Here is an 11,685-nt window from a genome sequence, read left to right as displayed (position 1 = left end):
GTAAATATAGTCTTTTAACCTAGACGAAGTTAAGTTTGTAATTAAATCAATTTTTGATGCATGATGTTTATTTTTATGATCTTTTAAAACATATATTTAGGGTTTATGTTTTTGAGGTACCTTTGCAATGTTGTCATGCAAATTTTTACACGGCAACTGTTGTATGAATTATTCAATTTAAAGTTAATCTCATCTAACCTTTGAAGATTATTATTGAGAGTTCATAAAATCTAGGCCACCTATCTTTTGTTATGGCCATAAAGAATGAAGGACAAGGTCAAAAGACTATTCCTCCCACCCCCCCCCCCCCCCCAAGGTTTGTCAAAATAATGTTTTGACCCTTTAAATTTAGAAAAGTCAATTTTCATCCACCATCTACTTCTGTTAGTGGATTTTGTTAAGTGAAATAAATGAAAATCATTTTATATATTTTTCCAATTTTCTCCTTTCCCTCTTATTCTTTTTATTTTTCTTTTCCTCTTATTTTTTTTGTTTTCCCTTTTCAAAAGTTTTGAGAGTAATTGTAATTTTAAAAATACTAGAGGTGTTAATAAAAATTTTTGGGTTTCTTTTAACCTTAAAAAAAGTTCAAAGTGGTTTTTTAAATTTTAAAATTTTAAAATTTTTAGTTCAATCAATTCAAAATAACTAAATTTTTTAATAAGGAAATCTTATTTAAATTGGACTTTTTTTTTTGAGACCAAATTGACCAATCCAACCAATGACAGTTTGTCGTGGTGGAAGTTAATCAAAATAAAAAATGAGCTGAGAGACAAAATCAAATATAAAATTGGAAATGCAAAGAATACCTTCTTTTAGATAGACAATTAGCACCCGTATGACCCTCTCTTGGAGAAGTATAGAGAAAGACCAATCAAGGGGCATTGATGACTCGGGTATTAGTAGGGAGGTGAAAGTTATGGAGATTGTAAATGACAACTCTTGGAAATGGTCAGCTGTGGACTCTAATGCACTTGCAGAGATCAAGGGGCATTGATGAATAATCCTAGAGATGGCTTAGATTCTATCACATGGTTGCCGTCGTCCAATGGTCAGTTTTCTACGTAGTCGGTTTAGAATGAGTTCAGGAGTAAGAAAAGAGAGGCTAACTGGGCTGACCTTGTATATCACAAAAAACAAATTCCTAGACAAGCTATTATCCTCTGGTTGGCAATTAAGCAAAGACTCATGACTAGAGACAAACTTGTCAAACTTGGACTCACAAATAATGCTAAATGCGTGTTATGTAGTCATTATGAAGAGGATATAAACCACATTTTCTTCGGATGTGAATACAACAACTATATCTGGAAGACCATTTTGAGGAAAAGTTTCTTGATTTATAATGGGCAAAACTAGAACTCCTTTATTGATGAAATTTCTTCGGATTGGAAGGAAGTCAGTTAAAATTCTTGATGGGCAAGTTAAGCCTGGGGCTAGTATTTATGCCATTTGGAAGGAAAGAAACAACAGGATTTTCTCTAATCTTCTGCAGCCCAAGGAAAGGCTCAGAAGACTGGTAAGAGGCAAAGGGGCTGACCTCTTAAATTTTTCGCCTACTAATGTCAATAAAGCCATTGCTAGGAATTGGAACCTCCTCAACTGCATCTTTCACCTTCAAATGCTTAGGCTTCTCCTCTTTGGAGGTGGCAGCCCTTTTTGCTAACAGTGTGTTCTTTTGTAGGTTCCCTCTTCCTGATCTTTAGTCGAGTCCTATTCTGTTGGTTTGGTGCCGGCTGCAGTGGTCAATATTGATAGCTTTTCCCCTCTCCATTGCCTCAACTCTGCTGCTGGGATTTTCTTTTCTGCTCTTTCCTGGTGGCTCTCGAAACCTGCCTTTTCGCTTCTGTCTTCTGGAGCTTGAATCTCCTGTTTCCTGGTGCTTGTATTTGCTTCTAAATTCTGATCAGAAGCTTTCGCAGCAGTTTTCTGTGCTTCCCCTGTTTTGGCCGTTCATTCCCCTGCTTCTCCTGCTGTTGTTCTCCTGGCCTCCCTTTTCCCCAGCTGTGGCTTGGTTTGGCGCCCTCAAAAATTTCTCCTGGTCTGCTGCTTGGTTTCCTTGCGGTTGAGGCATGCTTCTGGTCCTCATGGACCTTCAGTCTTTGCTGGTCTGGTTGGCTTGAATTCTTCCTGCATGCTTTTCTTGCATCTTCAAATTTTTGCTCCTGGATCGCTACATGATGATATGGTCCTCTGGTTTGGGCTTAATTATCCTCTGTTGATGGGGTCTGGTCTGAAATTTCTGAGCTGTAGTCCTTCTATGAGGATCTTTGGATGCTGGTTTGTTGTATGATCAAGCAAGCTGAGTTTTGTCTCTCCGAGTAGAGCGTCAGAATTCATTGAGTTCGGATTGTCAATTGATTCGGCCGGTGCTTCTGTCATTTACTGATTTTGCTTTTGTCCATTTCGTCTGCTTCCCAGTGTTGGCACCTGCATTTTCTCCTGATGTGCTTTGTAGTGTTCCGGTGTTGAATATTAAAATTTCTTTCAACTGGTAAGAGTGGCAAAATTAGAAATGGAGGGAATTTAATGTTGTCATTTTCATATTTAATTTTCTAATTTACTCGGAAGAAAAAAAATACAAAGAGAAGCCCACAAGAAATCCTGTAGCTGTTGCCAAAATCGTGGGGTGTCCCTTGTTAGGTATTGGGGAAGTTCCCACAGTGGCCATGACTTGACTGCGATGGAGATTTTGATGGTCCTGTTAAACTGCTAGTCTAAACTAGTAGTCTAAACTTTATTTGTGAAAATAGTAAAATATTTTAATATTTAATATTAATATAATTATATATATATAAATGATAAGTACAAAATTATGTTTTAAATAATAATATATTATTATATAATTAAATAATTTTAAATTAAAAATAAAATAATACACAATTACATGTTAATATTTTAAAATAATCATTTGGCAGATAAATAATAAAATAGAAAATGTTAAGACAGCTTGCTTGAAAATAAAATACAAGTAGAAATCACAAGGCATCCTAATGTTCACGGGGCAAAAAGTCCAAGTCCAAAAGACGAAAGACAGGGCATCTTCTGAGAAAACAGATGAGGCAAAGAAGAAAAAGGCAGGCCATCTTCCTAGAAAAAGAGATGAAAAAGACTTAGAGATTGTGGAATATAGTTCAACTGCTCAATTAGGTGATGTTTTAGTTTACCCTTCTTTGTTTATGCGAAGTGCCTCTCTTCACTTGCACTTAATGGCTTCCTCTTCTTCTTCATCCATTACTCCTAAAATAGAGTATGAGGTTTTCCTTAGTTTCCATGGTGTGGACACCCGACAAAACATTACCAGCCATCTTTATGAAGCCTTTTGTCAAAAAAAGATTAGAACTTTCATTGATGATAGCCTAGTTAGAGGAGAAGAAATTTCTATATCTCTTTTAAAGGCAATTGAACATTCAAAGATCTCGGTTATCATTTTTTCTAAAGGGTATGCTTCCTCAAGATGGTGTCTCAGAGAACTTGAAGAGATTGTTAAATGTAAGACCACATATGATCAGATCGTAATACCAGTCTTCTATCAAGTAGATCCATCTGATGTCAGGAATCAAACTGGGGATTTGGGGAAAGCATTTGCTGAGCTTGAAAAGCGTTTTATGGATGATTCAGAGATGTTGCAGAGATGGAGGACTGCTTTGAGGGATGCAGCCAACCTTTCTGGTTTTCATTCAAAGAACTCCAGGTAACTGTAAATTTTTTTATCAATGTTTTTACGTAATAATCTTTTCTTTTTTTTGGTAAGTACTTTGAAGCTACAAATTACCAATTTTTATGTAATAATCTTACATACAGCAGTTCCATGTATTTTCTATTTTTATTATCTTTTCCAGATTTACTGGGAACAGAATCAGATGGTCAAAATAATAATCGATTGGGTTCTTGTTGTGTGTCTTCTTGCCCAAAACACAGAAAAACTTAATACAAACACAATCCGTTAATATGAACCGTCAGCTTTACTTTTTTGGATGACAGCTAATTACTATCTAAATATGATATATCATTGAATATATACTTACTGATTATTTATTTTTTTTGGAGAATTGAATTGAATTGAATTTCAGCATTGAAAAGTTTTACAAGTTTTTAGGACATGGAAAGTGATGATCAAATTATATTTGAATCCAAAATTTTGTGCCACTGAGAAATGAAGTTTAGTTCATGTCATGATGCAGTTCTTCATCATGCCAATCTTACGTTTTAAAAATTTTTATTCAATGAACAGTCAAAAGAAACATAAAAGAACTAAAATTACGTTATATTTCTTTATTCAATCATTTAATTTTAGTATCATATTATTTAATTTTTTATTTTTTATTTTTAGGAATGAGGCAGCGTTGGTAAAAGACATTGTCAATGATATATGGAGGAAACTGGATTACAACTCCTCATTTATTCTTACCAAGAAGCTAGTTGGACTAGAGTCATCAATTGAAGAGATTGAAAATTTATTATGTTCAAACGGTGTTTGCAAACTAGGAATTTGGGGCATTGGGGGCATAGGAAAAACTACTTTTGCTAGTGCTATATTTGAAAAAATCTCTAAACAGTTTTGAAGCATCTTACTTCATTCTGAATATTAGAGAAGAATCAGAGAAAAGCGGGGGATTAAATGACTTATGCCAAAAATTGAGCTCTGCAATTTTAGGGGATGAACATCTCAATCATGGATTCACCTTTAGAAGAAAAAGTCTGATGAGCAGAAAAAAAGTTCTTATTGTGTTTGATGATGTAACGAAGTTAGAACAAATAGAATGTTTAATGAGAGTTTTTGATGACTTGGATTCAAATAGTCGTATCATTATAACAACAAGGGATAAACATGTGCTAAGAAGTTGTGAAGTAGATCACATTCATGAAATGAAAGGGTTATGTTTTGATAATGCTCTTCAACTTTTTGCACTATATGCCTTTAGAGGAAACACTATAATAGAGGATTATGTCGAGTTATCATCTAGTATAGTAGCTTACGCTGACGGTGTTCCACTAGCTCTTAAAGTTCTTGGTTCCTTTCTATTCAAGAGGACGAAGAGAGAATGGGAAAGTGCACTAAAAAACTTAAGAACAAGTCTTCATGTGGATGTCCACAAGATGTTAAAACTAAGTTATGATGGATTAAATGATAAAGAGAAGGTTGAGTGATGAATTGTAGAGTTTCTAGAAGGCTAGTTCAATGGTAACTTAATTGGTTTCATTTTGTATGTTGTTGTATCATTGGAAGATTATTAAGAACTTCAAATTTTCCAAATTGGATTTATCTGACTGTTAAGGAGAGGTCATTTCCTTTGGCCGTTTATTTGAATCAAAAGGGTTTGAGGCTAAGATTATTCAATCAGATTAGAAGCCCTGTTTTCTATGGTTTTTATAGCCTTAACACATACTAATAACTCGTAAACATCTTTCTCAAGGTTATGCCCTCAAAAATGGTGGCTGCCTAAATATTTCTGCTACATGGTAACTGGACTCAAACATTGAATTTAATTTATTTATTTAGTGAGATTTTAACTTGCAAACCTTCTTTCAACTCTTTTCAATGACTTCTCATGTTTATTTAACTCTTTTATCTATAATAATATATATATATTTTTTTATGTTTTACATGCTAAACATTGTTTGTAAGGTATCTTTTAATTGTTGCCTATGGTTATTTCTAAATTATTTCCCTTTTGTTTCAAATATATAATTTATATTTTAAGCATGAAAGATGTCCTATATGTTTCAATTGGTTTATCAAGATTTTGTATATAACTCCACATATTAATAAACTTCACATGATTAGGATTTTTATTTTTCATTTTTTTTAACAGAATAGTTATACAGTGATCCCAACTCATAACCTATAGAAAATGATCTTTGTCTTTCAATTTGTCACATGTAGAAATAGCGTAAGGCTATGCTGTTATTGGTATTATCGTTATTGTTGATGGTAGTATGCATTGTATTTTACAGACTACTTTATGTGATTCACAAATTGCTGCACCATTGAGACCTGAAGATTGTCTATTTAGAGAAAATCTGATGTAAGTACAAAGTCCATGAGCTCATTATATTAGGTCCGAACTGGTTGATAAGATTCCCTTTATGTCCCTCTTTCATATGGTAAAACGATGGCTAATGCATTTAGTTAATGTTGCCTCCTGAACTACTCGCTAACTTTCTGTCTATGCTATGTTGATAGAAATTAACTAGTAATTAAATTGGTGTAAGCTTGCAATTAACTAGTAATTAATTTGGTGTTATTACAGATAGGTATTATATCCCTTGCTGCTTGGCATAGCTTGGAGAAATAATTTGATGTGAAATTTGCTAATCATCTAGCCGCACTCTCTGTACAGGGGTTGTTGAGTCCTTGGTTAACAGTGGGAAACAAATCAATGCCGTACATTTCATTGATGCCTTACCGTGTTTGCAATATTTCCTGGCTTCCTCACATTCTCAGAAATAATGTGACAATTAGAATTGAAGAAGGGCATGAAATAAAGAAGCAGATTTAGATGAGAACAGACGAAGCACAAAAATAGAAAGATATGAGCTAACCTTGTCTTCTCAGTGGTGAAAAAGAGCTATGTCTGAAGGCCCTCTGCAGCTGGAGTATTCAATTAGGTTACAGTCAAAAACAGAAAAAATGCAGTTTCCTTCAAAATGAAGGGGAAATGGATATCATATTAAGCTCAAGCATTTACTTCCAAATCAACAAAAATAGCTGAAAAGCATAAGGAACAAATCAGACTGTCAAAGCAATCAGCATTTACAGAGCATACAACCACATTCTCAGAAACTGGTGACTGAGAAGAGCGATCTCTAATGCCGGTCAAAACCTGAAAAATGAATTTTAAAAAACTTACTCTTTTTTTCTTTTATTTTTTAATTCAATGGGGCACCTATGCGAATCTATTATTAGAGAAGAGATTTTTTTTATTTTTAAATTCAGTGAAAGAAGCACTTCTGAACAAAATCTGGATAAACCCAGAGAATCTGTGAGAGCATATATTCTCACCTGTTAATCACCAACAGACAGGTGTCTGAAAATTTTCATTTCTTTGTCCGTGGACATACAATACAAGCACTCCAACATCTCAACGCTGCACACCTGAAAGAACTCAAAATTATTGATCAGCAAAACTGAAACTATTGAATACAAATGATGCTAACGTTGGTTGTTTTACCAGTGAAAAGGCAGCTGCTGCAATTTCTACAGTCTCTCTCCAACTTAAGTTAATCTTAAGTCTCTCTACTCAGCCTTGTTCCAACACTTCAGACCATTTCTCCTCCACCACCCAAGAGCACAATCAACAAGTGCACAACAGAACCACTACTCCAGCAAGCAAATTTCAATTTCACAGCATCAACCTACCAAAATGAAGCAATGTAATAGCAGAAAAATAGGGGGCAGTACAGAATGCTATCAGAAAATGTTTCTTTCATTTATCAATGTAATATTCAATCACTCCTCAATTCATTTCATTACAATGCTGTCAATAGGAATAAACTGGAAACTACTTCAGAAAAAACACACTCCAATACGAAGATGAAAATACTAAGCTAGCTAATATGAGAGGCCAGTACTCCCCCGAAAAATAAACTCTCAATACAAATTTTTCTACATGATTCTTTCTACACAGCAATGCTCTCCCACTCCCATTTTAATTCTCATAACCGCCCCTATTTCCATCCCAGTCTTAGGTATTGTGTCATTATTTAGAGCTGCTGACATGTACATCCCAGGTCCATTTTCTCCCTTTGCTGCATCTGGATTTCTTCAGGGTTTCTCTTCTTTGGGCCTGCATGAATAAACTTTAGCAATTAGTACCATATCAACAAATTTACAGAGATGAACTTCTATGCATTTTGAAATCTCTTTCAATCAAATTATGCAATAACCTTGAGGTTGACATGAGATTCCTGAATGGTCTTTCCATCCTTCTTTTTGCTCCACACGTGTCCATCCTTCTTAAACCTTCTAAGAGTTTGACGAGGTATCATAAAAAAATAAACCACTGGGAATTAGAAATCAATGCAACAATGAATTGCATGGGTCAAAAAGTTGGAAGAAACAAGGTTCTAAATGAAACAATACTTGTAGGTGTTTCTGGTTGTTGAGAGATAAGTATATCGAGGCTTTTATAGTTGGCAAATATTTCACCTATTTCAGCTGCACTAAACCATCAAATTTGAGCTGGTTAGTAAATATGCATTTTATGTGTATAATACATGTTTGTCGTATTTTACCATTTTAAACATGTTTCATCAATGTGTATTTTAGATCACATCGTATCTTTCAATTGTTGTGTACAAGACTATATTTAAGTCTTACTCTTTTATTTATTTATTTTTTTGAAAAAAAATCAGGAAGTAGATAAATCATAAACACAACAAGAGGGTTACCAAAGTAACCCCTCAATCTTCTCAAGAAGCTAGAAAAGTTAGACCCCTCAAGTATAAAAGTTTACATAAGTTTCTCTTTAACATAAGTTCTTGTATTGATTAAAAGTTTTTTTTATTTTTGGAATTAAAACAATCCATTGTTACTCCTGTTACTCTAAAAGTGTTTATCCAAAATTCTGCTGCATAATTTTAGAAGTTTCATTTATGACTCAAAAAACTTGGTGAAAATGGAGGTAGACTTATGGTGTTAAATGGAGAAATGATACATGTTACAGTTACTCTTGGGTAACTCTAGCCTTACAAGTCATAATTGATGCATCAAAAATAGATATAAACTCAAATGATGAAAATGGATTTACAGCCCTTCATCGGGCAGGAAAATATTGAAGGTAAAACTCTTACCACATATTTGGCGCCACCCACAAAGGTAAAGTAACCTGAAGAGTTTTACCTCTTATATTTTGTAGCCCAATAAAAAGTTGAAAATTCATTCTCATTACTTAAATTTATATATATTTTTGCTGCACCAAATATGTCTTAAAAAATCAAAATATAACCAAGTGCAACTGCAAAGTGTATCACTTCTACATCTAAAATTGTAAACCAACCTTCACCTATACCAAAAGTTTCTTGAATCATAATTGAAGCTTCTGCAAAATTATGCAACGAAATTTTGGATAAACACCTTTAGGGTAGCAATGGATTGTTTCAATTCAAAAAAAGAAAAAAAAAACTCTAAGAACAATACAAAAACTTGTGTTGAAAAGAAACCTATAAAAAACAGATTTTTTGTTTAGGGCTAAGGGATAAGCACCTTTAGGGTAGCAATGGATTGTTTCAATTCAAAAGAAAAAAAAAACCTCTGGAATCAATACAAGAACTTATGTGGGAAAGAAACCTATATAAAAACAGATTTTTTGTTACCTCTTCCAATGAAATTTCTAACTTCATTGGGAAGATTAAGTGGTTACTTTGGTTGTTTTCTTGTCATGTTTATGATTTTTTGGGTTTTCTTGTTTATATTAGAAAAAATATATATAAAAGAGTAAGACTCAAAACATGACTCTATACGCAATAATTAAAAGATATGATGTGATCTAAAGTTGTCCTCTTGTCTTCCCTTTAGTGAAGAAGTACTATGCCTACATGTTCCCTGCATCAATGGTATTCAATTAACTTGGTAGGAAATCAATAACAAAAATCAACCCTTCAAAATAAAAGTGGAAAAATGAAATTATATCAACCTTAAGCATGCACTTCCAAAAGAACCAAAGAAAAAGCCAAAAAACCATGGACAAATCAAATTGCAGCAACAGTAAGCATACTTATTTTTATGAATTTTTTATTTGAAGACATTAGTTAACAAAGCAGGCACTTGCACTTAAACAAATTTATTTAACAAAAGATACAAAAATTAAAAATTAAAAAACAATATCTTCTGAGAAGTTGTCATAAGACTCATATCATCTGAATAAACCCCAAGAATCTTTGAGGAGGAGACAATTGTTTCTTACTTTTCAATCATTAGATACATACGCCTTTGCAAATTTTCATTTGTTTCTAAATAAACATACAAGCAATTCAACATCTCAACTATGTTGTAAAATTTCACTCTTGTTAATTGATGAAACAGATAGACAACATTGAATATAAAATCTAAATCAAATTATTGCACGAACCTTGAAATTTTAATAAACTCATGTACCATCTTTGCATCTTTCTTTTTCTTTTTACACCACACGTGGTCATCCTTCCTAAACTCTCAAAGCCTTTGCAGCTTAATGACAAAAAAGAAGCCACTTGCAATTAATGCAACTTAGCCAAATTACATCCATAAAAAGGTTAGAAAAATAAAATCCCAAATGAAACAATACTTGGAGGCCTTCGTTGTGGTTGAGAGGCAAGTATTTGAAGCTTTTCATGGTTTTCAAATATTTTACATATTTCAATTACATTCAATCACCTATGTTGCGCTTCTTTCACAATTTCTTCAACACCCGCGTCATTCAAACAATCTGCAACGTCATTCATATCAGTAAAACAATTTAAATTGTGAACTCATTCATTAGTACTTTCTCCGTTCAATCAGAAAGCATCTACTTGAAAGTGCCATAAGAAAGGTGTTAAAGATGAAACAAATGGTTGCAAAAACAGAGTACTCTGTTTATCGGAAAGTGTTATGATACTAAAATTTGGTGAAAAAATGAAAACAGGGTTGATTGATTGAAAAAAAAAAAAATGGAAGAGCAAAAAAGGAACCCTAAGTTTATAAAGAGAACTGAAATACTATATAACCTCTTATTTTATTAATAGAATGGCAAAAAGTTACATTGCTTGAATTACATTTGAATTTATACTCCTTTGTGTCTGATGTCACAATCCTGGCGAAATGCAATAACCACCATTTATCTTTTATAGAGAAAGCACACTAACATTGATTCTAATGAGAGAGGCAAAAAGTGTCATATATGATAAGAGGACTGTGATGAAATGAAATGAGAGAAGTTTACATTGAGGTGGTCGAAGAGCAAATCCAGCGGGGTACCGATCACTTCGTTGAGAGATTTCCGGAAGAAAGATACGAAAGTTGGTACAGAATTTTATGTGGAGTCATTTTTCAAGTACACCCAGAAAAATTCAAATGCAAACTTGTAAAATTAATTTCTCTAGCATGCTCAATTAATTTCATCTGTTAATAAACATTTGGTAGCAATGATACTTATCATGCCTCAACTCTGAAAATTGTTCCATAGACTTCATCAACTACAGCAATTCACAAGGGCTACTAGGTGTGCCAGGATGAGGGAGGAAATCATTCTTAGTCTCTTGGAAGAAGGCTGATTTTTAAACTCAGATTTGTAACCTGGCATTCCATCTCCAGAAAGCACAGATTTTAACAAAACAAAGCAAACTAATCAATTGATTACTTGTAAATCAAATAGAGTTATAAGAAACCGTACCTGATATCCAAAATGGGTATAGTTTTTCCAGTTTCTTGGGAAGATTGAGCTGTTAGTCTTCTTGCTGCCTTTGCAATATTTCTGATATTTTCAGAAATAATGTGACAATGAGAATTGAAGAAGAGCATGGAATAAAGAAGCAGATTTAGATGACAACAGATGAACTGACGATGCACAAAAGTAGAAAGATATGAGCTAACCTTGTCTTCTCGGTAGTAAAAAAGATCTATACCGAGAAGACACACCTTCTTTACCTTTCAATACATATTGTAACCCAATTTTTTGATCTTGGTTTATGTTTACGGGTGAATATCGTTAATGTTAAAATTTT

The 11,685-nt window shown here is 33.5% G+C and overlaps 1 protein-coding gene across 1 annotated transcript; it reads left to right on the top strand.

Annotated features, from left to right (window-relative positions):
- Positions 1-2,993: 2,993 nt before the first annotated feature.
- Positions 2,994-7,284, top strand: LOC123198978 (TMV resistance protein N-like). Its single transcript, XM_044613778.1, has 2 exons — positions 2,994-3,694; positions 6,345-7,284. The coding sequence occupies exons 1-2, from the start codon at positions 2,994-2,996 to the stop codon at positions 6,352-6,354; spliced, it is 711 nt and encodes a 236-aa protein (XP_044469713.1). The 3' UTR covers positions 6,355-7,284.
- The last annotated feature ends 4,401 nt before the right edge of the window (positions 7,285-11,685 follow it).

The sequence above is a fragment of the Mangifera indica genome, chromosome 16, assembly GCF_011075055.1.
Source record: "Mangifera indica cultivar Alphonso chromosome 16, CATAS_Mindica_2.1, whole genome shotgun sequence".
NCBI classification, from domain to species: domain Eukaryota; kingdom Viridiplantae; phylum Streptophyta; class Magnoliopsida; order Sapindales; family Anacardiaceae; genus Mangifera; species Mangifera indica.
Note: the sequence above shows the minus strand (reverse complement) of the source record. Positions and strands in the feature narration are given on the sequence as shown.